The sequence below is a fragment of the Argentina silus genome, assembly GCF_951799395.1.
Source record: "Argentina silus genome assembly, chromosome: X".
Lineage (NCBI taxonomy): Eukaryota > Metazoa > Chordata > Actinopteri > Argentiniformes > Argentinidae > Argentina > Argentina silus.
In genome coordinates, this window is record NC_139653.1 from 37,737,138 (window position 1) to 37,764,868 (window position 27,731).

Here is a 27,731-nt window from a genome sequence, read left to right on the forward strand (position 1 = left end):
GATAATGATGTTATCTGCTCACTGTTGTCTTGTTGCTTCTTTATATGAAGATGATCTTCTAGCCCGTCATTTATGGAGCATCCGTTTCTTTGCTTTGAAATGGTTAGATTCATCATCGATCTGAAATGAAAGTGTCAAGTGAGAAGTAAGCAAAAGTTGATATTGTGTGGTGTTCATAGTGTAAAGATGTGGCAAAAATATATGGTGTACCTAAAATTAGAGCTAGTGGCACACTAGACCATGTGAGAAACTCTTAATGCATTTCTTAACTTTGCTGATTCACATTCAAATATACAAACAAAAAACTCCCATGAGAAATCGAACAAATAAAGGAATATATTACATTAGGAAGAGATGATTAGGAATTTATAGAATGTAATGTTGTGAATTCATGAATCAATTGAATATCCAGTATGTTAATTAGGCATATGAGTACTTACTACCTCATATGGCCTACGCCTCTCGTCAGTGTGGGCACTTGTTTCTTCTGGAAGAGCCACTACACCTCCTGTGTCCATCATCTAAGTGCAACATGTAAAGACATCACTCAACATAACATTACAGAACCAGCATAGTGCCCAGATACTCTTACAAAAGCAACTCTGCTTCATGACCAACGGTATTTCACACTGACAATGTTCTAAATATAGACTACTTTAATTCAATGATACTTAAACTAATCGTGTATTCCTTTAATGGTTTATACTTTTCTTTGATAAAAAATATACTCAGATATTCTACACATGTTAAAGTGTACTTACCCTGATGGTGGCCTCAAGCTCCCCGACACTTCTCTTTCCCCCAGGCAGCCAGCCATACGACCAGTGCTGTGATAGAGTGACCTGAGCTATCAACACCAACACCAACACCTGCATAACTGTTTTGCTGCTAAGATCCATGGGAACCGGAAGAAGAGTCCAAAAAATATAAAATCAATTATATTTTTTACAGTTTTATGTTTGGGATTGTGTTGCAATTATCAATTGAAGGATATAGGCAGATAACTCACACATTAGCTAACAACAATTTGAAAACCTATTTGTATGTGATATAAATAAGCTATGTATTGTGTATGCCTGTGTGTTTGCCTTCTTATGTGTGGTAGGAGTAACCTGGGCTCTCTTTTATAGATGTTGGACATGACACAGGTAACGTCATTATGATTATAATCTTTTCTCCAGAGTAGTGACACTTTAAATGACTAATAGGACACAAAACATCACTAATGGGAACGGCTTAGTGCATGATTACATCATCAGAGTTGAGTCTATTCTGCAATAAATGGAAACATACAGTATAAGTAATAGTGATACAGTATATCATACAAATGATGTAATGGTACATATATTCAATTAAAGATATTGAGAAAAAAGTAATCATCAAATAATTATCAAAAAAGAACACAAGTTTATTTATTTTCAATACATTTATTGCAACCAGCATTTGCAAATAAAATGTAAACGTCATACAGACATATTGTAATAACAAGAGACAGTACAGGAACAAGATGCTTGTGAACTAAAACTCAACCACAAACAGTTTCTAAACACTCAGAATGAAATCCATAGTATACTTCTGACTTTGCCTAAAAGACGCAAATCTATAACTGTAACTTTGGTATGAGAAGGATAGCAAGAATGCCTTAGTGATAGCCTGTTAATTCAAGGTATGTTACTGTATTTACATGGTATGTAATTAATGGTCATTGCTCTAATGTAATGTAACTGGACCAGAAATTCCATCGATCAATTACAGTGTTCAAATACTCAATTATAATTTACAGTATTTCAAGGATAAATTGCCCAGTTAGTTCTTGATGATAAGGGTCTGTAACTGTCAAATTTAGAATCAGATTGAAACCTGTCTTGAGCATCAGTCTTGATGCCTGTTGAGCATCAGTCTTGATGCCTGTTGAGCATCAGTTTCTATCTTGGCGTTCTGCTGACCGCCCCCCGACCCTAGACTACTTCTGGACCACCTGAGGGCATCACAAACTGTAGGCTGTTATAAAAATGGCCTCAAAACCATCCTCTTAGGAAGGCCTTCTGTTAGTTTTAGCTGTGCTCCTTGTTGTCTCTGTCCTTCGTAGTGTTATTTATTTTTAAAGCACTCATTGTGGCACTTTGAGATAATTTTACAATGAAAAGCAAATGTATGTATGTATGTATGTATGTATGTTTATTATTATTATTATTATAATTATAATTATTATTGTTGTGTCTATTAAGTACACTTTTCTGTCAATGGATGATTTTGCAGAAATTATAAAAAAAACACTGTATGTATAAATAAAGTGACTTTGTTAGTACATTTTGTATACACTCTTGACATAACCTCTACCCCACTCACCCAACAGGCCCCACCCCACCCCACCCCACTCAAAAAAAGTACACAGCCTGTGAAGAGATGAAGACTTAAGGTTTTGTACATTATACAGACATTTTTAAATAAATTATATATATTGTATTCTATTTTTCTCCCACTTTCTTCGGTGAGTTTTGGAAATCATATCATTCCGCTGGCACACGTCTATTCAAAGTTTAAGTCACTTGGTGACAGTAATTACTTGATCAGAAATATTGTCTAATCAAACATATGGCACTGCTTCAAGCAAACATGCAAGTGTTTAAATGCTACTGTAGGTAAAAAAAATGTACAACACTATGCAAAGACAAACAGCTATTCTTGTACTTCTGTTTCAATGTTTGAATTGGATTGCTTCAGGGTAAACAGTTATTCACTAATTGACTTCAATTAACATAATTAAGTTAGTAAGGTTAGATACTACTAGTTGTATTGTATATGAATAGATATACTATACATACATATTAATAAATAGATATAGACCATATGCACAAACTACTTTAAGTAATACATTTTCTAGTGGGTCCTTTCTGAACATATAAACAAACACACATATATTACAATATATTACAACATGTTTTAAGTACTGTGGGCGAGTGCAAAAAGTGTAAAAAAGAGCTTGAAAATCATCTGACCAAATTGCATAAGTTTGAGAAAAAACACGGCATTATTGGCATACAACAGATACTGTCATTTGAAATTAGCATAGTCTGAAAAAATGTCAACAAAATCTTGAACCACTCTGTAGCAGTAGTCATATTGTTCCTGGAAGAAAAGAAAAACAGAAAAAAAAGTGTTACAGCATAACACAAGAATGCAATTAGTCCTTGACATGGCTGACTACGTGCAGTGCTATGGTAGCTATGACTACGACCGTGTTTTATCTGAACTTCAGTTCTACAAGAGTGAATGTTGTTAGTTCATTTTTTACAACATTATCATTGAATAAATCATATGGTTTGTAGAATTATTTCTGATATGTTTTAGAGGATCGCAGGAAGAATACATTGTAAATGATAATTGGTTCTCAATTGACTGACCTGGTTAAATAAATATTAAATAAATAAATAAAAGTTGCAGATCCAATGTGCATTCAAATAAACGTATAAATGGTCTTTAGACCACTCGGACCATGTTTTCTACCTACCACAGTTTGAACCATGTGTGGTCTCTGCATGCGTAAGCTTTTGACTGTTTGAAACACATCCAGTAGGCCCTCAGCTTTCACCCGTTCCAGGATGTTACTGAGGGCGATAAATGTCCCGGTCCGACCTGCGCCAGCACTGAGAAATGAATCCAGGACAAAACACTCAGCATATTCAGCCACAGTACAGTTTATTATGGGCCTACAGAGGCCAACAGTGGAAGACCTTGGACATCAAGTCAAGTTGACTTTATTATCCCAGAGATGTGAAATTATTTTGGCAAGCTTTCACATATTAAAAATCACATAAAACATTTTATGAAACAACACCCTTGGTCAGACATAAGAGTATGACAGATGCTTAGAACTGGTGCAACTGAATTAAATTGTGGATGTAACACCAATCGGTATACAGTATATCATATATCACTATAGGTTTCTCAATGGGGCAAGTGAGGTAAATTAAAAGATAGAAGATTTCAGAACTATTTTTACTAGAACTTGTTTTAACAAACAACTCCCTAGTTATGTTTCTTTTCTCCAACCCTAGGCCTACTGACACCCCCTCAACACAGACCGTTCTCTCCATTTGAATTGAAAACAATTACAAAAGCTGGAGAAAAGGTGACCTTTGTCTAAGAGTAAACATAATCAGCCTCACTTACTCGCTTAAAGAGACGCTAATCCAAATGCTAACACTAATCAGTCTCTCTTCCTTTCTCTCTCTCTCTATGACTCTTTCTCTCTCCCTCTCTGTCATTGTAAACAGTCAGTGCAGTGAGTTAGGGAGAGAGAGAGAGAGAGAGAGAGAGAGAGAGAGAGAGAGAGAGAGAGAGAGACAGAGGATTGCAATAGGCTAGCCTCATTCCCAATGGAAAAAAGAAACGCTTTAAAAAAAGCCCCTCTTAGACAACTGGTGATAAAGGAATAGAAGAGTGATGACACCATTTCCTGTTGTTAGCTCATCTTATCAGATTAATGGAAGGAGGGAGTTGAAGGAGATTTCACTTTGAGAGGTTTTAATTGACTGTTAGTCAGTGGATTGGACCAATCCCAGAGGACCATGCTGCATTAGAAGAACTTCACCTGCGGCTAGTACTTTCTGATCAAGGCTTTCACAGCTAAGTCTTTATAAGGGATAACATACGTGGTTTAGGCATAATGCACACTGTCAACTGATGCGGAACGTAAGACGTATTGAAACATACATACACCTTTGGAAACATATTTAAGAGTTGTCTATTACTTGTGGCAGACATGTTGTCTTTAGGCTAAACAAACTTGATTAATTGTTTAACAGATGCTTTACTTTAAAAACTACAGTAAATTATAATTAATATGGTTAATACATCATTTTCTCATCGGGCTGGCCCAAATCATAGGCGAAGTAGGCGATTGCATATGGCTCCCAAATTACATTTTGGATTATTTTCTAGTCGTTATTTTTGTTAGGTATGAGCCTCAAATTCGGGTGCTCAGCAGAGCAGCTGCAACATGAAAGCCGACAGCAGAACAAAGGAGAGAATTCAAAGTTGGGACTACACGGGGGAAGGGGGGACGGACGACTAGTGGACTGTCTCACCTTTCCTGGATGGATAAACACATAAAACATTTACACAACATATTTAATTTCAGTCACATAATTAAATACATTAAACAACCCATTTTAAACATCACATTCATTGTCAATAGTACCATACCAGTGTCTACATAGAGTATGTGAAAACGGCAGGTTCTAGCTTCTGTAGTAAAAAAATAAAATTAATTCATTTTTTTTCAGAAACTACAATGAGTTCCCGGTGTGAGTGTGTTTGGCTGACGTTTTTGAAAATCAATCAATTAAATATATATATATATATATATTTTTTTTTTTTACTACAGAATGTAGAAAATCGCTGTTTTCACATATGTAGACACTGTTATGATGCTGGAGATAATTAATGTAATGTTAAAAATGGGTGTTTAATGTATTTAATAATCAGACTGAAATGTACCAATTGAATATATTGTGTAAATGTTCTAATATTTTTCATGTTTATCCATCTACGAAAGGTGAGACAGTCCACTAGTCCCCCCCCCCCTGTCAATTTCATTAGTATTTCTTATTTTTTCTTTCCTGTGCCGTTCACTTTCTAAAACGTGTTTGGGTCTTATTATTATTATTATTATTACTATTATTATTATTATTATTATTATTATTAACCTGTTCAGTCCTTTCTCTATCCTTCAGTGTTTTTATACCAATTCTACAGTTTAATTTGCGAAGAGGTTAAGGGTCTGTTGAAAGTGTAGTGAAAGTGTTTCTTTTGGCTCACAAATATGGTGTTAAAAGTTACAGTAGTGCAGTTACTATCAAGTCACTTAACAATGTGTAATTGATGGTAAAAGAAGATACATATGTAGATATCTGTGTTTAGTTGAAATATTGGGGGCTTTTAGAAGTCCCTGTGTGTGTATTACTGTATATATGTATAACACATGGCCCTTACCTGCAGTGTACTATTATGGGATGGTTCCCAGACTGTTGCTGCTGCTTCTGCACTGCAGCGATGATGTCAATCATCCCCTTCCCTTCTGCTGGTATTCCGACCTCAGGCCATCCATGGAAGTGAAAGTGCCGCACGTGACGTGACTGCTTTTCCTGGTGATGGACGGGAAGCATACAATATGTGTCTCAACATCACATACTCTACAGTACACTACACGACACTACTGTCATACACCTGATACTCATTAACATACCTTGACTATTATAGTTTATTAAACACAGTATAGTCCAAGACACAGGAATAACAACTAGATAGCATGAAATCAATTAGAAGAGCCTCTCCTGGGATATACTGTTGGCTATGTGAGCCTACAAATAAGCCCTCTACCATTTCTAAAATAATTAAATAGATCATTTTTTAAATACATTCATCTCATATCTCTTAACTGATTATTTATTCAAGTGTAACTTACTAGCCGATAGGTGAGCACCATGTCCTTCAGAGTAAAGGTGTCACACAGTGCATCTCCTGTCAGCTCCAGAGTGTACTCTCCAAATGCCACACTACCCTCTGCTGGCCAATACTGGAAACACTTGTCCTGGGAAAAGATGAGAACAGATATTTACAACAGTAAGTTTAACATGGAAAATGTTTAATCACATATTTTACTTTACAAGCTCCCCAAAAGAGAACACAGTTTTTGGCGAAATGTGACATTTCAGTCTACTGGCTATAGTGCTGGAGTTTATCAGCAAAAAGAAAAGGAAAATGCTGCTCCCTGTGTTCTATGTTTCTTCAACCCAAGTATGTTAATAAAAAATTAAACAACAGTTAGAGTAGACCCTTAGGATTTCATCAGATCTTGTGCTTTAGTTTGCCCAAGCCACAGTGCTGTACCTGCTCCCTCTCCTTGAGCTCGGTGAGCATGACGATAGAGTGACACCCCCACTCCCACACCATCCTCCAGAAGTCCTCCACCGTTTGGGACAGGGGCCCCTGAGTTGCGATGAAGTGGTCCTTCTGGCGGTAGCCCTAAAGATGGACACATACAGATATAAATATATACACATATATACAAGTCACACAAAAATGCATACAGTATGGCTGGTCTATAAACAACCAAGCCCAAGCCAAGGCCATTCACCGTAGAGTAGGTAGACACTTGTGTAGATCTGAAAGGATTGGATAGGTTTGAGCAATATGTTAGTAGCTATATTTTGCACTCTGAAAGGTTAGATGAAATACCTGGTTCTAATACCTGTGTAATCATTTCAAAACTACTGTACATACTGTAAATGTCTATTGAGAGTGTCTGGGTGTTGTTCCTGGAAGCGGCCATATTCTCAGAAAACATAGTGTTGGTAATACTTTAAGCATATACATGCAACAAAAACAATGCAAGTGGTAGATAGGAAATACTTACATCAATAAAGGACGCGTTGATATAGTCTGTGAACTCCTGGCCCCTTTTCATTGATAGAATAACCCGGTTGAAGTCATCTACAGTGTAAGTGGAAAATTACTTTAAACCTCACTAAACTTAACTTTAAACCTCACTATTTTCATCTAAGTTATAACAAACATCTCCAAAGAACACTTTATTAGTGTATGCCATAATTAAGTCCAAGCATGAAGTCTGGATTTCATGTATATCATCCTGACATCATCAGTGCAGTAGTTCTTTGATGAAATTAGTAGTAATAGTTGTCATTTGATGGTAGTGGGTTCAGATGTACAGTGCCATGCCCTCTGGGGAGTTTTTTCCTTGGTTTACTCCTGGGGGTCTATCATTTGGTGCTAGATCATATTGTTTGTACTGTATTTATTGTTTACATTGTTTAGTGCTATTTTGTTGTGAAGCACTTTGTGACATTTGTCTATGTATAAAGCAAATAAACTTGATTGATTGATTGATGAAAAAGTATTCGCCTCCCAGCACAAATTGCAAATGTTACCTCAGAACCTGAAATTGAAATACATTAAATTGAGATTTTTTTCCCACTGAACTACACAGCCTACTGGACACTTTCAAAATGAAAGAAAAAAAAAAGTGAATTATTTCTTAAAAATGTAAAACAGAGAAGACTTGTGTAATAAATGTATACACCCCCTTGTTGTGGCTCTACTAAAATAAGCTCAAATGCAAAAATGTCTTCACCAACTAACTTATTAAGTTAAGATAAGTCCATCCAAGTGCAAGGAATCTGAATAATAGTTCATCTGATTTCAGAATGAATATATTTGTCAATAGGGTTTTTTAATATGAATCAATTACACACTAAGTTGATTAGGCCATCACTACCAGCTCAGCAAATTTCTATTTAAATTTCTTTTTTACATTTTCTATTGATCCTGACAAACTCCCCAGTCTATGCCAGTGACAAGCATACCTATAACTTGATGATGCATCATGCAGCTACAGTACCACCCTTCTACACACGAGGGATGGTGTGAAAACGGTGATGTGTGTGCTGGATTAGCACTCAACCGAATGCAAACACATTTCTAGCCACTTTTTTGACTTAACTGTTACAAAAACAGTCATGGATAAAATAAAAAATAGATGTAATTAAGGGATTCCTTTTGGCCATTATGTTGTACAACAATTTTGTAGTGTGACTGGAATGATGTTGTCCCATCGACTGTGTTTTCCCTTCTAGCAAGTTAGCAGATTTTTCCCCCAGGCCTCAGGGTAGCATTCCTGAGCAGTTGTGTTCCTCTCCATTTGCTTAGTTTGTAGTGACAACCTGATCAACACAGTGTGTAATTGATTCCTATTCAAATTACAGACTCTGCAAAGACAAGGTTATACATACAAAGAAAAGTTGGAACTATTATCATTGCACTTAATGGACTCAATTCAACGTACAATTGTTAAAGAAGATTTGGCATTTCAGCTATCAGAGAGGTCCTTACATGGAATGATCTGAAGCACACGGTTCTTCTTCATGTTGGCAGGGAGGTTCCCCGTCCGCATGTTCTCCTTCATGATACGCACATTTGTCAGTTTCTGAGAGGAGGAAACAGGGTGACATTAACGCCCAGATTCAGTCGATTGCAGATAGTAAAATATGCAGTAGTTGTACTTGTGAAACAAGAGAACATGGTCATTTTGTTGTCTTTCATGATACGCATGTTATTGGTCAGTTTCTGAAAGGAATATATTAGGTTTAAATGAAGACTACTTCATAACAGAGACGTCTGCATTCTTTCCAGCCACAGTAGGTTAACAATCTGTAATAGTAGATGTGGGAATGGGAGTACTTTTATTCATAGTAAATAAATCAAACAATACAAAGGGTTGTATGAAAAGGAAGGAGAAAAGAGGAGAGGTGAAGAGAGGAGAGGAGAGGAGAGGAGAGGAGAGGAGAGGAGAGGAGAGGAGATAGTTGACTGTAAGGGTAGACAAGAAGAGACAGGACAATAGTGTTGGAGGAGCACAAAAGAACAGAGGGGGGAGGGAGGCAAGGTAATGATAGAGCTAGGTGTGTGACTGGCCTCACCCTGAACTCCTCCTCCAGGCCCAGCCTGTCGAGGGGTGCTCTGGTGTTGTGAAGCTTCTGCAGGTGTCCCTCTAGAGAGGACACGTCCAGCTCTGTGTCCCCATATAGGTAGTACTCCAATAGAGCCTGGTAGATGAATGAGTACTGCATCTGTTCATAGAAAGAGACAGACAGAGAGAGAGAGAGAAAGGGGGCAGAGAGAGGGAAGCGAGAGAGATGGAGAGATATCCTTCGAGACACAGAATGCTGTTTTATATCATAGAAGGATCATCAAAGTAATCTGTCCTTGTTTGTGCAGCAGTAAAACATTGAGCTGTCCCATGAGGCAGGGCACACTTACATCTGTCTGGACGAGCTGAGAGCGCTGCTCTCGTATCCTGGTTACACAGCTAAACACATCCACCCTGCGTTCCATGTGCATCATGTCAATCATGCCATCTATGACAATGAAGGTTCCGGTCCTCCCGACACCAGCACTGTGGAGAGACACAGGACAGACTATCGTCTTGAGGTCTACGAGGTAACTGAATATGCAAAAGTAATCACATAATATTGCAATATGATATTGTACCATACTGAATGTTACAGAAAATAGTGAAAGCAAAAGTAATCTGGGATGTTGATATAGCCAACATCTCTGTCGCTGTCATACAAAACAAAACATGTCATACTCATCCTATGGCAACAATAGTCATAGAAGTTGTCTAAATTTTAACCAGGCTAATGTTATGGTTCAAAGACTGAAACGTGTTACATTCCTACATGTGTCAACAAGCCAATAACACTCCCAGTGGGCTCTTATGGGTAATTTCAACAGACAACAGCCAAGGGAAATGTCTGAGATGCCAGTTCTGAGTGTGGGGGGGGGGACTGTTCAATGGTACCCATTCAGTAACCAAAGCCCAACTCTATTAGCACCTGCTGCAGCAGTTGTTATGCTGTAAGTCTCAGACATCAGTGGTGGGGTTTTACATTACAACACAAACAAACTGACATTCCAGCTCCAATACCAATACAAAGGGAAAGTGTTCTATAGTAATTCAGACACAGTAATATGCAAACTATTTTACACTGTTTTCTTATTTCTAAGAAAATAACACCCTGACTCATATATACCACCATGATGGCCTTCATATACCATATAATAAGAATGTATGGTGTATACAGAAATGTCCAGTAATAATGGCCTGCACACACACACAGACACACACACAGACAGACAGACACACACACACACAGACACAGACACAGACACAGACACAGACACAGACACACACACACACACACACACACACACACACACACACACACACACACACACACACACACACACACCCACCCTCTGGTACAGTACCTGCAGTGGACTACTATGGGTCCTGCGTAGGAAGGGTTGACTGTCTTGACCTTCTTGAGGAACTTGAGCATGCCGATGGGGGAGAAGGGAACCCCAAAGTCAGGCCAGCTGGTGAAGTGGAGCTGGGTAACTAGGCGGGGGGCCCTAGGGCCGTCGCTGCCCTGCTGCTCAATCATACACAAACACATCAGACTCTAACACACACAATTCAACTAAGGGTCTGGTGATTAGTTTAATCTAGGGTGCTAGAACAACAACACGTACAACAGTAAGTGTCCCCAAACGTGGCCGGATACATGCCCCCCCAGTCAAGTCCCCCCTCTACCATGCTCACAACGAAAACCTTACATTTTTATTTTCGTGTAAAACTTCTGGAAACCTATCATTGAATTCCTTTCTTCAAATTGTTTTTACAATAGTTTCTGATTGGCTGGTTGGGCAACGCAAAGCTCCGCCTCAATCCTCACTGATAAAACTGCGAAACAAAGCAATCGACTGCTCACTTAAAGTCAACTGTGGTTGTGAACTTGTCTTGTCAAGTGCTTCTGTAGTAGATAGCTCGGTTAGCCCAAGCAAAGAGAACGCTATTAAAGCATAGTCTGATCATCAATTTTTTCATTGTTTTTATTTGTTGAACCGTTTCAGTTTTTAGTACCGGTAGTTAGATTTCTCGAACACAAGGCTGTAGATAGTAGGCTACTAGCTGGCTAACTCTATCTCGGTTAGCTAGATAGTTCTTGTTGGGAGTGCATGTTGGTGTATAGCCTAAGAAAAATCATGTGTCGATTTCTGATCCCCAAACCACATACTGCCCCATATGATGTGCCAGGCCTAAAAGCCCTACTCCAGAGCAGGCAGAGTATACTGCCGGCCCCAGTACAAGCACTCCCTCTCTCATTAACAACGCGGCTATGACGTCAGATAAAGACGTGCACACCGTTGCAGTTGGTTTTAAAAACGTACTCCATGCGTATGTTTAGCTAAGGTCCTCGAGCATTCAACCCAAGTTGGTATCGCTCTCGACCATGACTGGAATACTCAGCAAAGCTAGATGCATGTTTCTGCTTCCCCTGTCGAAAATTTGGGGCCATAAATGATAAAAACGTCACGTTCACTAGACGAGGTTTTACCAATTGGAAAACGACATTGGAGTCAGACAGGGGATTCAACAAGCATGCATCTAGCCATTTCCACGTACAAGCTTCATACTCATGGGCAGAAATTAAGAAAAGACAGGCAAGTGGTGAAACAATTTCCCACCTGCTAGGACCAACCAAACCAGACTGAGAAGAACAGGTATTACATTAAAAGCATAGGGGAGACAGTCAGGTTCCTAGCTGTTAATGAGTTGCCCCTCCGTGGAACGTTTGAGAGCCCTCAATCCAGGAATGATGATATCTCTTCAAGGGCTTTTCCTGAAGCTGTTTGAGTACACACTCACAAAAGATGGTAGACTTAGAGAAATAGCCAATAGCATACCCCAGAATTCAAAATATACCTCCCATAATCTGCAAAATGAGATTATTGAAACCCTGGCAAGCCTAGTGTTGCATCAAATTAAAAACAAATATGAAAATGCTGACACAACAGAGTTTTGTATAAAAAGTGATGGGACACGAGACAGATGCAATATAGAGAATCTGTCCATAATGATTCACTTTTTGATTCACACCTGATTGGCTTGTTGGACCTGACTCAGTTGGATGCTGAGTATATCACAACACAGATGCTGAAACATCTCACTGAATCTGGTTACACTCCTGACAACATAATTAGTCAGTGCTATGACAGTGCTTCTGTAATGAGTGATATAAGAGGGGGTGTGCAGGCATTTCTGCAAAAAAGATAGGCGGAGATGTTCCCTACATACACTGCTACAACCATCAGCTGCACCTGGCTGTGGTGCATGCAATGCAAGCGGAGCCATGTGCCAAAACGATCTTTCAGTTGTCATGGTCACTTCATTCTTTATTTCACCGCCACTACATTATACACCAATACAATGCACCCTGTCTGAAGAGACTATTAGAAATACGGTGGACCAGTCACTACGATGTGACCAGGTGTGTGGTTGAGAAATCAGCAAACAATCTTGAATGTTCTCTCAGAGGTATCAGAAGATAGTGCAGCCGGAATGGATATTTGCACAGAGGCATCAGGACTGTTAGTACAACTGAAGAAACACAATTTCTTTGAAATAGGTGAATTCCTAGTTAAAATTCTTGGTGCCTTAAAGCCTGCTAATTCTATTCTGCAGGCTTATTCAGTAGACCTCTGGAGTGCAGGGGAGGTCATCAGTGCCTCTTTGCAGGCATTGAAAGATATGTGTGGAAGTGCATGGGATCAATCAGGCAAAATAGATTCCCCCCCTGCAAGAAAGAGACAGAGAACAATGAGCAAGCAACTTAGTGTCAGTGTTGTTCTGTCTACTGTAGGTCACACTGATGCTGATTATTCTAGTACCCACACAGTGTCTTAAGAGAGCTCTTCTGAACATTCTGGACACGGCCATTGCTGAAATTGAGAACAGGTTTTCAAAGAGAAACCTTGACCTGATGAAGGCAGTAAAGTGCCTTCTCCCTCACTCTAGTTCTTTTCTGGATTTGGCACTTCTGAGCCCCCCAAAATTCTTGTAGCAAGGCCCATGTTGCTCAAGAAATTCACCACAGAGGTGGACCTCTCTACTGTATGCAAAGAAGTTAAAGGCTACAAGGAAGCATTCCCTGAGCTGCATACACTGTACATAACAGCACAGATTATTGGGGTATCTTCAGCATCGTGTGAAAGTTCATTCTCCACGCTGTCCCGTGTCCTAACACCATTCTGACGCACTGTGCTATACGAGAGAAAAAATAATTTGGTTATTTTGGCTCATGAGAAGGTAATAACCAAGAGTCTAGATTTGGATGAATTTGTTAGAGTTTTTGCTCCAAAAAATAGAAAACTGATGCTGTGATATGAAAATGTAATAAAAGGAAGTGATGAAAGATTTTTAAAAAAGGGAAAAAGTTCAGAGATGTCCAAAAAACTGTTAAGAAAAGAAAATCTAAGCTGTCCTATTCAGAGTGGATGTGTGTTTTGGAAGTACGTTAAATGAGTTCATTACTAATGGTCTAGACCTAAATGAGTTTTTGAATAGAAAAACTGATACCCTAGCATGATTTGACAGACTATGAATGCAAAACATATGACTGAATCACATAGGCTACGGGTGAAAAACTTAAGTATGCCTATATAAAAATAAAACAAATTAACATAAAAAAATAGAGTTTAGAGTAAATATCATTTCTTCCTAAGAAGGGGGTTAGGGTTAGGGTGGTGGTGGTGGGAATATGTAATTCAATAAGATGTCAAATATGCATGACAAACAGAATTACAAAAGTTATGAGGGGGTAAAAAGAAGAAAAAAATAGTATATAATAATTACTGTAATAGTAATAAAAGTGCGGGAATAAACAAGCCAAAAAACTACAATAAAGATAATAAAGATGTCCTCCAAAGATTGGGGGGGGGGGGGGGGGGTTGCGGGTAAATGTGACTATGACTATATTACATTTACATTACAGTATTTGTTATTTAGCAGATGCTCTTATCCGAGCGATTTACAGTGAACTAACTACAGGGACAGTCCCCCTGGAGCAACTTGGAGTTAAGTGCCTTGCTCAGGGCCACAATGGTGGCTCACAACCTTCCAGTGTTTTATATGACTGCAATTTAAATGATGTCCCCCAAAACATTTTCACTACTCCCCCAGTCAAAGCAGGCTGCATCCGGCCCTGTCCCCAAATCACTCATACAATGGACAAACATTATTTATGAACAAGGCTTATTCTGTTCAGGAAAGCACCCCTTGTCGTTTATATATTTCTGTCATGGGTTCTATCAGGGACATGTTATGTAGATACACTACAAAGCCAAAAGTATGTGGACACCCCTTCTAATTAGTGGGTTCGGCTATTTTAGCCACACCCATTGCTAACAGGTGCATAAAAGCAAGCATACAGCCATGCAATCCCCATAGACAAACATTGGCAGTAGAATGGGTCGTACTGAAGAGCTCAGTGACTTTCAACGTGGCACTGTCATAGGATGCCACCTTTCCAACAAGTCAGCTCATAACATTTCTGCCCTGCTAGAGCTTCCCTGGTCAACTGTAAGTACTGTTATTGTGAAGTGGAAATGTCTAGGAACACCAACGGTAGGTGTACATGTGCAATGCCAAGCATCGGCTGGAGTGATGTAAAGCATACCGCCATCGTACTCTGGAGGAGTGGAAACGTGTTCTCTGGAGTGATGAATCACACTTCACTATCTGGCAGTCTGACAGACAAATCTGGTTGTGGCGGATGCCAGGAGAACACTACCTGCCCGAATGCATAGTGCCAACTGTAAAGTTTGGTGGAGGAGGAATAATGGTCTGAGGCTGTTTTTCATGGTTTGGGCTAGGCCCCTTAGTTCCAGTGTAGGGAAATCTTACAATGACATTCTAGAGAATTGTATGCTTCCAACTTTGTGATGAATTGGAATTCAGACTGCGAGCCAAGCCTTCTCGCCCAACATCAGTTCCCAATCTTACTAATGCTCTTGTGGCTGAATGGGTGCAAATCCCCGCAGCCATGACCATAATCTAGTGGGAATCCTTCCCAGAAGAGTGGAGGCTGTTATAGCAGCAAAGGGGGGACCAACTCCATATTAATGCCCATGGTTTTGGAATGAGATTATTGAATGTTCAACAAGCACATATGGGTGTGATGTACGGGTGTCCACATACTTTTGGCCATGTAGTGTATATACTGTACAACCATACTTACATATTGTACACAGAACTTTCTTATGGTGTAGTCCACCAGCACTGTAAAGTCCTCCATGGCCACCCTCACATTCCCATACATCCAACAGCCCTGGTCAGGCCAGTACTGGTAACACTTGTCCTGGGTGGAGATGAACAATCAATTGGAAACACATCAGTGTTCAGGCAATACTGTGCAATTACTGTTGTAATAAGTATTGTAAAACTACACTGTATTTACTTACAGTTCTAACCCTAGCCGGAACCTTTACAATTAGAAGGCATGTTTTCAGACTACCCTATTCAAAGAGCCACCTGCATACTCCCATTCTTAAGCTACAGAGCATATACACATGTGGACACTCCAGCATGTTGTTTCTCTATCTCCACTTTCAAAGAATATATTCTGTTGATAGGCTGTGCTAGCAGGTGTCATGTGTCAGGATCTAACAATTCCTGGATGGTTCTGAAGTTTTCAAAGTCTGGGTTTTTTGTTAGGTCCTTTAAGGTTCTTTTCACACCCCAATGTAATTGGCCTTCTTGCCTTTATGAATTTTAATGCATATAAAGTGTCACCCCAATTAACATGGCATCACATTGTATTGAACCTCAAAGGGATGATCAATAGAGAAGAAACAGGGTTTTGTTGGGCATAATAGAAATGGGGGTGATCGATAACTGAATAATTGTTAATCAAGTCCTCTGAGGTTTCATTATAATTAGTCTAAGATTTTCATTAATGGGTTGAAACATCACTGGGATGTTATTGACTGACAGACAAGCACAGATTCTACGAAAGCTCTCAATTGACTCTGTGGTCAGTGAAATACACATAGAATACACATATCAGTACTGAAATATAAGTAACAATAAACTCAATATACTGTATTTCTTTATTGAAAAACAGCTCAGCTACTTTTTTTTCATGAACTCACTTCTTTTCTCTCTTTCAGGTTAGTCAGCATAACTATAGTAGCAACCTTCTGTTCCCAAACCATCCGCCAGAAGTCAGCCACAGTGTTGTGCATTGGGCCTTTGGAAAGAGCAAAACAGGCTTAGGACACCTACCCATCTAGACATACTAAATTGTCCTAGAAAAGATGTCACAGTCTCACAAAATGCATCTGTTTACCAATCCTGATCTTCTACTTCTAATGTTGTTAATTTTTTACTAAAGAAGCAGATTATATGATAATTTGTGAAAAGTGGAAGATACTGTACAGTAACATTAACGTTACATTGAAAGTTCTGTAGTATTAGAAATTAGGAATTAATTTACTGTATACCATAGTAATATTTCATAGGGATATTCCTGAACATAAGTTATGTTACAGAGGAATAATGCTGCAATGAATAACATGTACAGTACCTTGAGCTGCAATGAATTTGTTCTTCTCTTTGAAACCCTGTATGAAAGAGTACATGTTTTATGGCATGACATGGCATGACATTTACTGAATACATTACAATACATATGCACCTATGGTCAGAAGAAAATGGTCCACAGAGAAAAGAATTAACCAAATCTAAATATTAACAACTCACGTCTATGTATGAGGCATTTATGTAGTCTGAACACAGGTGTCCATCTGTGTGAGTCAACAGCACTCTGGAATGGTCATCTGTTAAAAAGAAAAGAATGAAACAAAGATGAACTTCTTACAAAAATAGGTTTACTTTATCTGGTAACACTTTACATTAAGGTCACATTTGTAAAGAGTTTATAAATGGTTTAGAATTAGTTAATAAATCACTTATAATCAGTTTATTATTCAATTATAAACCATTCACAAACAGTTATAAGGCATTAATTTAGACTGATCGATATTAACTTGGTGCTTGCCAAATAGGGAGCATCCAATCAGGAACCAGTTATTAATGCTTTATAAATGCACTTATAAATACTTCGAAAACTAACCCTGATGTAATATATATTATAATGCAAATATTATTTGCATTTATTGCATAGTGGTTGCACAGCTGAAAATTGTATTTGCACAGTGGTTGCACAGCTGGAAATTGTATTTGCTAGTACTTACACTGGATGTTTGTAATTATGGGTGTAATTACTCTTAATTAATGCACTCTATTAACGCAATCTATCCTACAATTACCACCATGACTAGCCTCATCAGATATGGTTGAAACTGAGACCCTCCACGTATTGATTCATTTCTCATTGGACAACAGCAATAGCAGACTGGTTCTCCAAGCCTCTCTGGGTACACTTTTATAATAATTAAAAACATTTTGAAAATTGATTAATTATCAACAACAATAATATGTAATGATAACTGTCTAATACTGTAATAATGTCTCTATAAATGTCTCTATAGTCCAATGAGTGCCCTATGTTGTCTAATACTGTAATAATGTCTCTATAAATGTCTCTATAGTCCAATGAGTGCCCTATGTTGTCTAATACTGTATTAATGTCTCTATAAATGTCTATAGTCCAATGATGTCCTATGTTGTCTACATGGTACAGTGGCATAATGAAAGAGATATAATGCACAGACGCTGTGCTAAGAATCATAGTCTGCAATGATGGTCAAGGTCTGTAGGTTTGGGTATAATGGCTGCTACTGGGACACAATATACAGATCACTCTGTATGCTACAGCAGGTTATCTGGTTACAATTCAGCATGAGTGGTATTTAAACCGTTTATAGGGCAGTACTCTTATTCTGAAGAGAAAAATAACGACTATTTTGAAAAAACATCATAAACTGGGAACTGGGTTTGACAGCTCTCTCATGTTGTTATCTTTACGCAGTATTTGGTCAAAATTATCAAACGATATATAACATCTACAAACGATCGGTAGGCTATGGCCAGCTGCTGCCTTGAAGAAAAATAGAAAGATGTAAATTACATAGCGCTAGCAACTTACTTCAAAGGTGATTCTACAAGCTAGTTAGCTATATGCTTGTTTTGATACTGTCATGACTGGCTAACTAGCTAGCTCCACACCAGTGTGGCTTTGTAATAAGCTTGAAATAACTTGTAGTTTAAACACCAATAGTACACAGTTATCTATATGCTGTGTTGCTGTTTCTTAACTGTCTTTACTGACTGTTCTTTTTGCACTGTTTAAATTATTTTTTGTCTGTCATTGAATGTTTCACTTTTAGTATGTCTTGTCTTATCTGTTGTGCCTGTGCACTTTATCTGTCTCACCGTGGGAGAGTGAGAAATGTCCTCTTGATTCCTTTGTATGTCTTGACATGTGAAGAATTGACAATAAAGCCACTTTGACTTTGACTTTAACTTATTTTCATTCAGCAGCAGGCCAGTAGCCTTGCTGCAGTTTCTTATTGGGTTATGTTTTGTTGAATGCCATCCCTGTCATTACTATAGTATAGTCCGTTTATGACTACTTTATAATGAATCATGCAATGTTCGATCACTTTACTTGATGTCCCTATAAACATGCATTACTGTTCATGATTGCTTATAAGGTTACTTCACCTGGAGTGCCTTATTTTAGATATTATACTTTAATTAATTATGCTTAGTTACCAATGTTTTTATCTCAATAATTAATGTTAGTAACTCATTCAGAAATTGTGTTACACTTTATATTAAGATCACATTTAATCAGTTAGAAATGTTGATAACTCATTCATTAATGTTGGTAACTCATTAATAAATGGTTAACTGTGTTACACTTTACATTAAGGTCACATTTCATCATTTGATAAGCCATTAATAAATGTTGGTAAGTCATTCATAGGTTTCATTCGGCAATACATTGATTTATTAACTAATTATAAACCATTTATAAACCTTTTACAAATGTGACCTCAATATAAAGTGTTAGCCATTACCTTAACATTTATTCAGTTTGACTGTTCTATGTGATTTTAGTGCATTATTTTAGTGTTGGGCCCAGTCACGCTAGTCAATCATGGATATACAGTAACAGCTACAGAATATAAGCATGGCCAGGTTCCATGACTCACATGGTAGAATGTTGGGGTATCTGTTCTTCTCCCTGTTGTTGTCCCTGCTCGCCTCCTCAAATAAGCCATAATGGTAGCCACAGGGCAGTGACTACCAACATACACAGGAGAAGTCAATTACTGCATAATGCCATCATACAGGCAGTATATCTTGTCACATTTTAAGCATGCATAAACATTGCAACCACTACTGTATGTATGTGGCACTATGTTTGTTTCACTGCCTCTCAACTAGAGCTACAGTACAGTATGTTGAAGACATGCCTATGTAGTCAGCAATAAATACTTATTTCATTTGTTAAATTAATTATAAATTAACCAATAAAGTACTGTGAAAGGGACCCTACATTGAACTCTTCTCTAAACAGCTTTCCATCGTCTGCAGAGCGTATCCGGTACTCGTCCTCCAGTGAGTCGAGGGTGATGGGGAAGTACTTCTTGGATGGAGAGGGAGATCTGGGGAGGAGGACCACTGTCTGCTCTCCTATATGGATGGAAGGCCATGACCAAGGCATGTAAAGATATGTATACTGTGCAGTAGCTCTACAAGATGGCAATACAAGAACCTGTTTTCAGAATATAAATTTGTGCTTCTGTCTTTTAATAAGAGAAATATCATTGTTGCACTTCATACATGAAATAAATTAAATAAAATTCATAAGTGATGTACACTCACCAAACACTTTATTAGGAACACTATTCTAATACTGGGTACGGCCTCCCTTTGCTCTCAAAACAGCCTCAATTCTTCGTGGCATTGATTCCACAAGATGTTGGAAACATTTCTTTGAGCTTCTGGTCCATGATGACATGATTGTATCACACAATTCCTGCAGATTTTTCAGGTGCATTTTCAAGCTGTGAATCTCCCGTTCTACCACATCCCAAAGGTGTTCTATTGGATTCAGATTTGGTGACTGGGAAGGCCACTGAAGAACACTGAACTCATTGTCATGTTCATGAAACCAGTTTGAGAAGTGTGCCAAGAAAACATTCCCCACACCATTACACCACCTCCACCATGAGAAGATGTAAAGGTGTTCCTGATAAAGTTCTCGGTGAGTGTATATCTTGTAACACTTTTACGTTTACTTTTACATTTAACTTTACTTACTTTGATTTCTGACGTTAGAGGGAAAGGAAACATCAGAAAAGTATTTTGCTTTGTTGTAGACTGAATCTTTTTACCATTGAATATGTTTTGACTTGTTAGTTTATGCCTGACTAATCCTACTACCAGCATACTGTTGAGCAAGATAGCGTATCTCTGGAGCTTCCAGAGAACTGTGTGCACTGTGTCTTGATTCCAGCAACTTATCTACAAGACTGATTCTATCAGTAGTTAAATTCAATGCAACAGGGACTGAGTGCACGCACGCACCCACGCATGCATGCACACACACACACACAAACACACACACACACGCACTCACACACAAACACACACACACACACACACACACACACACACACACACACACACACACACAACCTAAGGCTTACTAAATATCTCCACAACAACAACATCAACTTCACAGTGATTAACATAGTATGAATGATTAACTCATAATTTCTTTAAGACAGAAAATTGGGCCAGTATAATTTATTTACATATTTTTTACATTTAAATAAACTTACTTCAGGAGTAATCACTTTGACAGAAATTTAGATTTCTCACCAAATTATCATAAGCCAAGTGCTGACAAACATTCTCAGTGTGAACAGAAATTACATTTACAGTGCCTATAGAAAGTAATCATACCCTGTGAAATCTTTACCTTTTTGTCATATTACACCCTGGAAATTAAAATAAATCAAATCTAACTTTTTTGAGCTGTATGTACACATTATAACCCTCATCATCAAAGTGAAAATAACAATTAAAAAAATTCTGGACAATTATTAAAAATTAACTCGTGAAATACCTGGTTTGGTTAAGTGATCAGCCCCTTAGAGTATACCATTATAAACTTGCTCAGGTGCAACCAATCAACTTCCAGATCAAACACCAGGCTAATTGCCCCCCACCTGAAATCAACTGTAGTGGTTTTGATTACTTCAGAATAAAACCAGCTGTTTCTTGAGGATTCCACTACTAGAAGTGCATGGTTCTGCAAAGAATTCACCATGGTTGGAAAAGTACTTTCAAAAGGCCTCCGGGATAAAGTTGGAGGAAGGCACAAGTTAGGTGAAGGCTACAAAAAGATTTCTAAGGCTTTAGCTATCCCTCTGAGTACCGTTCAGAGCATCATTAAGAAGTGGAAGGCGTATGGCACCACCAACACCATGCCTAGATCAGGCCGTCCGTCCAAACTGGATGACCGAGCCGGGAGGACATTGTTCAGAGAAGCTACCAAGAGGCCAAAGGCAACTTTGAAGGACTTACAAGTGTTTATGGCTGGGACTGGTCTGTCTGTGTATGTGACAACAATCTCACAAGCTTTACACAAAGCTGGCCTGTATGGCAGGGTAGCAAGAAATAAGCCTTTTCTGAAAAAGTGCCACAGTCAGTCTCGTTTGTGCTATGCAAAAACACACCTGGAAGATTCTGTTGCCATGTGGAAAAAGGTTTTATGGTCAGACGGAACTAAGATTGAACTTTTTGGACTGAACTCCAAGCGCTATGTTTGGCGAAAACCAAACACAGCACACCACCCAAAACACACCATACCTACTGTAAAGCATGGTGGTGGCAACATTATGTTGTGGGGATGTGTCTCTTCAGTGGGGACTGGGCAATTGGTCAGGATTGAAGGGAAAATGGATGCTGCCAAGTACACCCAAATTCTTGAGGACAACCTGCGTCCCTCTGCTAGACAGCTGAAGATGGGCAGGTCATTCACCTTCCAACACAACAACAATCCTAAACATACTGCCAAAAGAACAACGCAGTGGCTTAAGGATAGAAAGGTGAATTTCCTTGAGTGGCCAAGTCAGAGCCCTGACTTAAATCCGATAGAAAATCTGTGGATGGACTGGAAGAGAGCAGTCCATCGCCGCTCACCACAGAATTTGACTGAACTCGAGCAATTCTGCAAGGAAGAATGGGCAAATATTCTCCAATCTAGGTGTGCAAAGCCAGTAGAGACATATCCAAACAGATTGATGGCTGTAATTGCAGCAAAAGGTGGCTCTACAAAGTATTAAATCAGGGGACTGATGACTTTTCCAACCTTGTTATTCTTGTTTTAAATTTTTTATACATTTTCAGAACTGTCGCCTTTTTTTTCATTAGTTTGATGTTGTATGGCTTTTTTTTTTAATGGGTTTTGGTTTCAGGCTGTGCGACAAATATAGTAACTATTTCAAAGGGGTATGATGACTTTCTATAGGCACTGTAACTAATTAAATTCCTTTCTCAGAAACATACCTTGTTCTTCCAAGAAGCCATTGGGTATCTTCTTATCACCAGAGGTTACAAGAGCCTTCCTGTGGTTCCTAAACCTGACCACAGATATAGTAGAAGGAGAGGAAGAGGAAACAAAACAAAAACATTATTGATTTCCCCCCCAAAACAGTGAATTTCTGCTCAACAAATACATCCTGAAAAGTAAACAAAACTAAAATGTTACTGATAAAAACAAACTCAAACTCAACAAATATGTATTATAAAAACCCACCATCTGAAAGAGACAAAGCTGTTTCTCCTCATGAGAAGCACAGAGTATCGTCAACACAGAGAGAGGAGCTGAGTGAGGGAGTGAATGAATGTGCATGGTCTGATCTGACCCATATAGCAGTTGGTCTTCTGTTTAACTGGTGGAACAGCTGTTTGCCTCCATACCCACACACAGTCACGCATGCACACACACACACACACACACACATGCACGCACACACACCTAGAACATGGACACATGGTTAAAGACGGGGATGGGGTGATACCACACATGTTGTTGAAGTTAAACTATGGTGTTACCGTAATAAGTACACTGTCAGGAGGACGATGATTATGAGAAATAGAGAAATAACCAATGTTGAGGGCAGAACATGGGCACCCTGGGGGGTGGGGTTTTCTGAAAGAACAAAACACATAATTTAGTTTGAGATGAGTTCTGCTTTGTACTGCATAAAGATACGCTTTGACAATCTTTTCAAGTATGTGAGAGCTTCAGTATTGGGGTATACATTGTTTAAAGTTATGATCAGGTTGTTTATTATGCTAATTGTTCTATTTCTGTCATGTACATATAAGATAATTACCTCTAGTCTGGTTTCCATGTGATGAATCATTCAATGTTATTGTAGTTGCAATCAGAAACAATACCATTGTGACTATGGAGAAAAGCAAAACATACTGTAAGTAAAACACAATTAGGTACATGAAAACAACAAGACATGTTTAAGGTGTACATCCTGTTAAGTGTGTAATCAAAATAATTCCTTCCAAATATTGTCTTCATGTATCAGTGTTTTAAGGATCCCATTCCTTCATTCCATCCAAATGTAATGTTTTATAAAGTCCTCTAGAGGGGGACCAAGCTACAAGCAGACTCTGTCTAGGTGATATCACAGTGATTAGATTAGATTAGATTAGATTCAACTTTATTGTCATTGTGCAGAGTACAAGTACAGAGACAACGAAATGCAGTTAGCGTCTAACCAGAAGTGCAAAATAGCAGAAAGTGCAATGAACAGTGTTTGCAGGTAGTGCAATATATGATCAGTAGTAGTGCAGTATAATATAGCAGTGCAGTATAGCAGTATATGAGTACAGTAGCATTATAGCAGAATAAATAGTTACAGTATGAACAGTGTAGCAGCATATGAGCTGTATGGGTAATGCAGTCTAGCAGTATATATGTATTAACAGTAGCATGAGGTAGATAGCAGAATAAATATAAATATGAATATGGAATGCCGTATAAACAGTATAAACAGGTATGTACAGTATGTGCAGTAGTATTAAAGAAAATATAAGGATATGTGCATTATGTGCAGTATGAACAGTATGGACAGGTATGTACAGAAGAGCAGTGGTATGAGTAAGAGCAGGGGAGGGGAGGGGAGTAATAGTGCAATAGTGCAATTGTCCGGGGGGGGGGGGGGGGGGGGGGGGGGGGTTGCAGGGGTAGTAGGTTGTCAGGTCGGTGCAGTGTTCGAGTTCAGTAGGGTGACAGCCGCAGGGAAGAAGCTGCCTCTGAACCTACTGGTTCGGGTGCGGAGAGACCTGTAGCGCCTCCCGGAGGGGAGTGGGGTGAAAAGTCTATGGTTGGGGTGAGAGATGTCCTTGACGATGCTGCGTGCCTTACGCAAGCATCGTTTGCCCTGGACAGCCTCGATGGAGGGGAGTGAGGAACCGGTGATGCGTTGGGCAGTTTTCACCACCCTCTGCAGTGCTTTCCGGTCCGATGCCGAGCAGTTGCCATACCATACTGTGACACAGTAGGTAAGGATACTCTCGATGGTGCAGTGGTAGAAATTCACCAGGATCTGAGGAGACAGATGGACCTTCTTTAGTCTCCTCAGGAAGAAGAGACGCTGGTGAGCCTTCTTTATCAGGGTGGAGGTGTTGAGGGTCCAGGAGAGGTCCTCAGAGATGTGGACACCCAGAAACTTGAAGCTGGTGACTCGCTCCACCTCAGTCTCGTTGATGAGGATGGGGGTGTGTGCGCCAGCTTTAGACTTCCTGAAGTCCACAATGAGTTCTTTGGTCTTCTTGGTGTTGAGAGCCAGGTTATTGTCGTTGCACCACACTGTTAGGTGCTGTACCTCCTCCCTGTAGGCCGACTCATCGTTGTTGCTGATGAGACCGATCACCGTTGTGTCGTCTGCAAACTTAACAATGGTGTTTGAGCCATGTACAGGTGTGCAGTCGTAGGTGAAGAGGGAGTAAAGGAGGGGGCTCAGCACACAGCCTTGTGGAACGCCGGTGTTCAGGATGAGGGTTGAGGAGGTGTGGTTGTGAAGCCTAACAGACTGCGGCCTGTTGGTCAGGAAGTCTAGAATCCAGTTGCAGAGGGAGGGGTTGATGCCCAGTTGCCTGAGTTTGGAGATCAGTTTGGAGGGGATGATGGTGTTGAATGCTGAGCTGAAGTCAATAAACAGCATTCTCACATAAGAGTTAGTCTTGTCGAGGTGGGACAGGGCGGAGTGAAGTGCCGTCGAAATGGCATCCTCTGTACTCCTGTTCTGCCGGTAGGCGAATTGAAAGGGGTCCAGTGTGGGTGGTAGGCAGGTCTTGAGTTGGGCTAAGACCAGCCTCTCGAAGCACTTCATGATGATGGGCGTGAGTGCCACTGGTCGGAAGTCATTTAAGCTCGTTGCAGTGGAGTGTTTTGGCACCGGCACGATGGAGGTGGTTTTGAAGCACGCGGGGACAGCTGCTTGGGCTAGGGACAGGTTGAATATGTCAGTCCAAACCTTAGTCAGCTGCACAGCGCAGGCCCTGAGGACGCGTCCGGGAATCCCATCAGGACCAGCAGCCTTGCGTGCGTTAGTCCTGCTCAGTGCCGCACACACGTCGGTGGGAGATAGAGTGAGGGGCTGGTGATCCGCAGGGAGCACAGCCTTGATGGCCACCTCCTTGTTGTCCCTGTCAAAGCGGCCGTAGAAGTGGTTCAGCTCATCAGGGAGGGAGGCGTCAACGGAGAGGGGTGAGGTGTTAGTTGTTTTGTAGTCTGTGATGGCCTGGATGCCCTGCCACATGCGTCGGGGGTCAGAGTTGTTTCTGAAGTGATCCTCTATCCTCAGCTTGTGGTTGTGCTTGGCCTTTTTGATGCCCCTCTGCAGATTAGCCCTGGATGAGCTGATGTGATGTGGCTATGTGAAGAGGATTATTATTCGGATTGAATGTCCAACCAGGGACTGATGCTGAAAATTAGCATGATGGTGCACTGCATCTGATTGTTAATTACTCAAAGTGTCAATGTTTGATTGTACTGTTCCTACTTAAATAAACTATTATTATTTGCAGGCTGTCTGTATGAGGTGGTATGAGTGTGAAACTCCTTGGGCTGTATTTCATTCCAGAGTGTTGTTCCCTCCTCCATTCCCCTTCACAGATCTGAGACGACTAGGCCTGTATTAGCAACTGCTCCACCTATGTTGCTTTCACCGATCCAGTCCTGTCAAATCTGTGAAGGGCAGTAAATGAGGGCAAATGGAAGAGATAAACTTGTTTCTGGAATTAAATGCAGACTCTGTAGCCAATCTGCTTCCTGTCCTTTCAAACAATTTTCACCTGACTGATCAACACAGTGCATCTCTAATGACATTAAATCCCAAAATAAACACATATCAAGGACCAAACAGGAAGCGTTATGTCATAAGTTGCAGAAGCAAGATTTCCTCCAGGGTTTGGCGGGCAGGGGGGGTAAGTGACATCTTTTAAATTTTACACAAAAAAATGTTAATGAGTCTTTGTTAATATCCTCTATTTCAGTAAAGGATCTCAGTCAACTAATTTTACAGCTTCATCATAGATCTCACCTAGAGTGTTGTATTGCTATATAAAACAATATATAAAACCCAAAATGTCACCTATTCCTATTACGAACCAAGCCCTGTCTTGAGCAACGCTAAACATAAGCTTACATGATGTGAGTCTCATATTGCAATCTTTGAGAACATTCTTTGAGATCATTAAGTAAGATGCCTATAACTCTTCCCTTTCATAAAAGCACAGTGTGAGAAATAAGAATGTCATTATAGTCAAGACAGAAGGCACTAAAATAGAACCTGCAGCTAACCAGAGTAATTGAAAAGAATATAAGTACGGGATGAAGGAAAACATAGGGATCTAACTCAGGAGACAAGAGCACACAGAAAACAATTCAAGCTTCTGCAAAGAGTCAACTGAAAACCCACCTCTCTAAAGGAAAGTCTTAATGAGCCAGATATAAAACACCTGAGTGTCATTTAGTCTCTTGGGCAGCTCAGCCGCCCTCCGACAGTAACACTATAATGCTGGTATTTGAAAGTGATGCAATGTAAGTGATAGTGATTTACTGCTGAGAATAAGATGTTAAAAAGGAAGGGCATGATGCTATTGATAATCAGCTTAAAGGAATTCAGTGTATTTAAGAAAGAGAGCAGATTATTGCCGCAATGCTGTGCAAACAGATGGCCATGTACTCCTCTTGTTCTCTCTTTCTCTCTCTTTCTCTCTCTCTTTTTCTCTT

The 27,731-nt window shown here is 39.5% G+C and overlaps 2 protein-coding genes across 2 annotated transcripts; both read right to left on the reverse strand.

Moving 5' to 3' along the window:
* Nucleotides 1–416: 416 nt before the first annotated feature.
* Nucleotides 417–899, reverse strand: gnrh3 (gonadotropin-releasing hormone 3; the record flags this gene model as incomplete). Its single annotated transcript, XM_083696180.1, has 2 exons — nt 417–521; nt 762–899. 2 exons carry the CDS (start codon nt 897–899, stop codon nt 417–419), a joined length of 243 nt encoding a protein of 80 aa, XP_083552306.1.
* Nucleotides 900–2,396: 1,497 nt separating this feature from the next.
* On the reverse strand, nt 2,397–23,536 carry LOC310822663 (receptor-type tyrosine-protein phosphatase epsilon-like). Its single transcript, XM_083695098.1, has 18 exons — nt 23,229–23,536; nt 22,979–23,052; nt 19,956–20,092; nt 19,609–19,699; nt 17,189–17,265; nt 17,013–17,049; nt 16,579–16,676; nt 15,666–15,785; nt 10,855–11,018; nt 9,841–9,976; nt 9,501–9,650; nt 8,914–9,007; nt 7,421–7,497; nt 6,895–7,029; nt 6,470–6,595; nt 5,998–6,149; nt 3,512–3,647; nt 2,397–3,129 (listed from the first exon to the last, which is right to left on the reverse strand). The coding sequence occupies exons 1-18, from the start codon at nt 23,258–23,260 to the stop codon at nt 3,055–3,057; spliced, it is 1,911 nt and encodes a 636-aa protein (XP_083551224.1). The 5' UTR covers nt 23,261–23,536; the 3' UTR covers nt 2,397–3,054.
* Between the last annotated feature and the right edge of the window lie 4,195 nt (nt 23,537–27,731).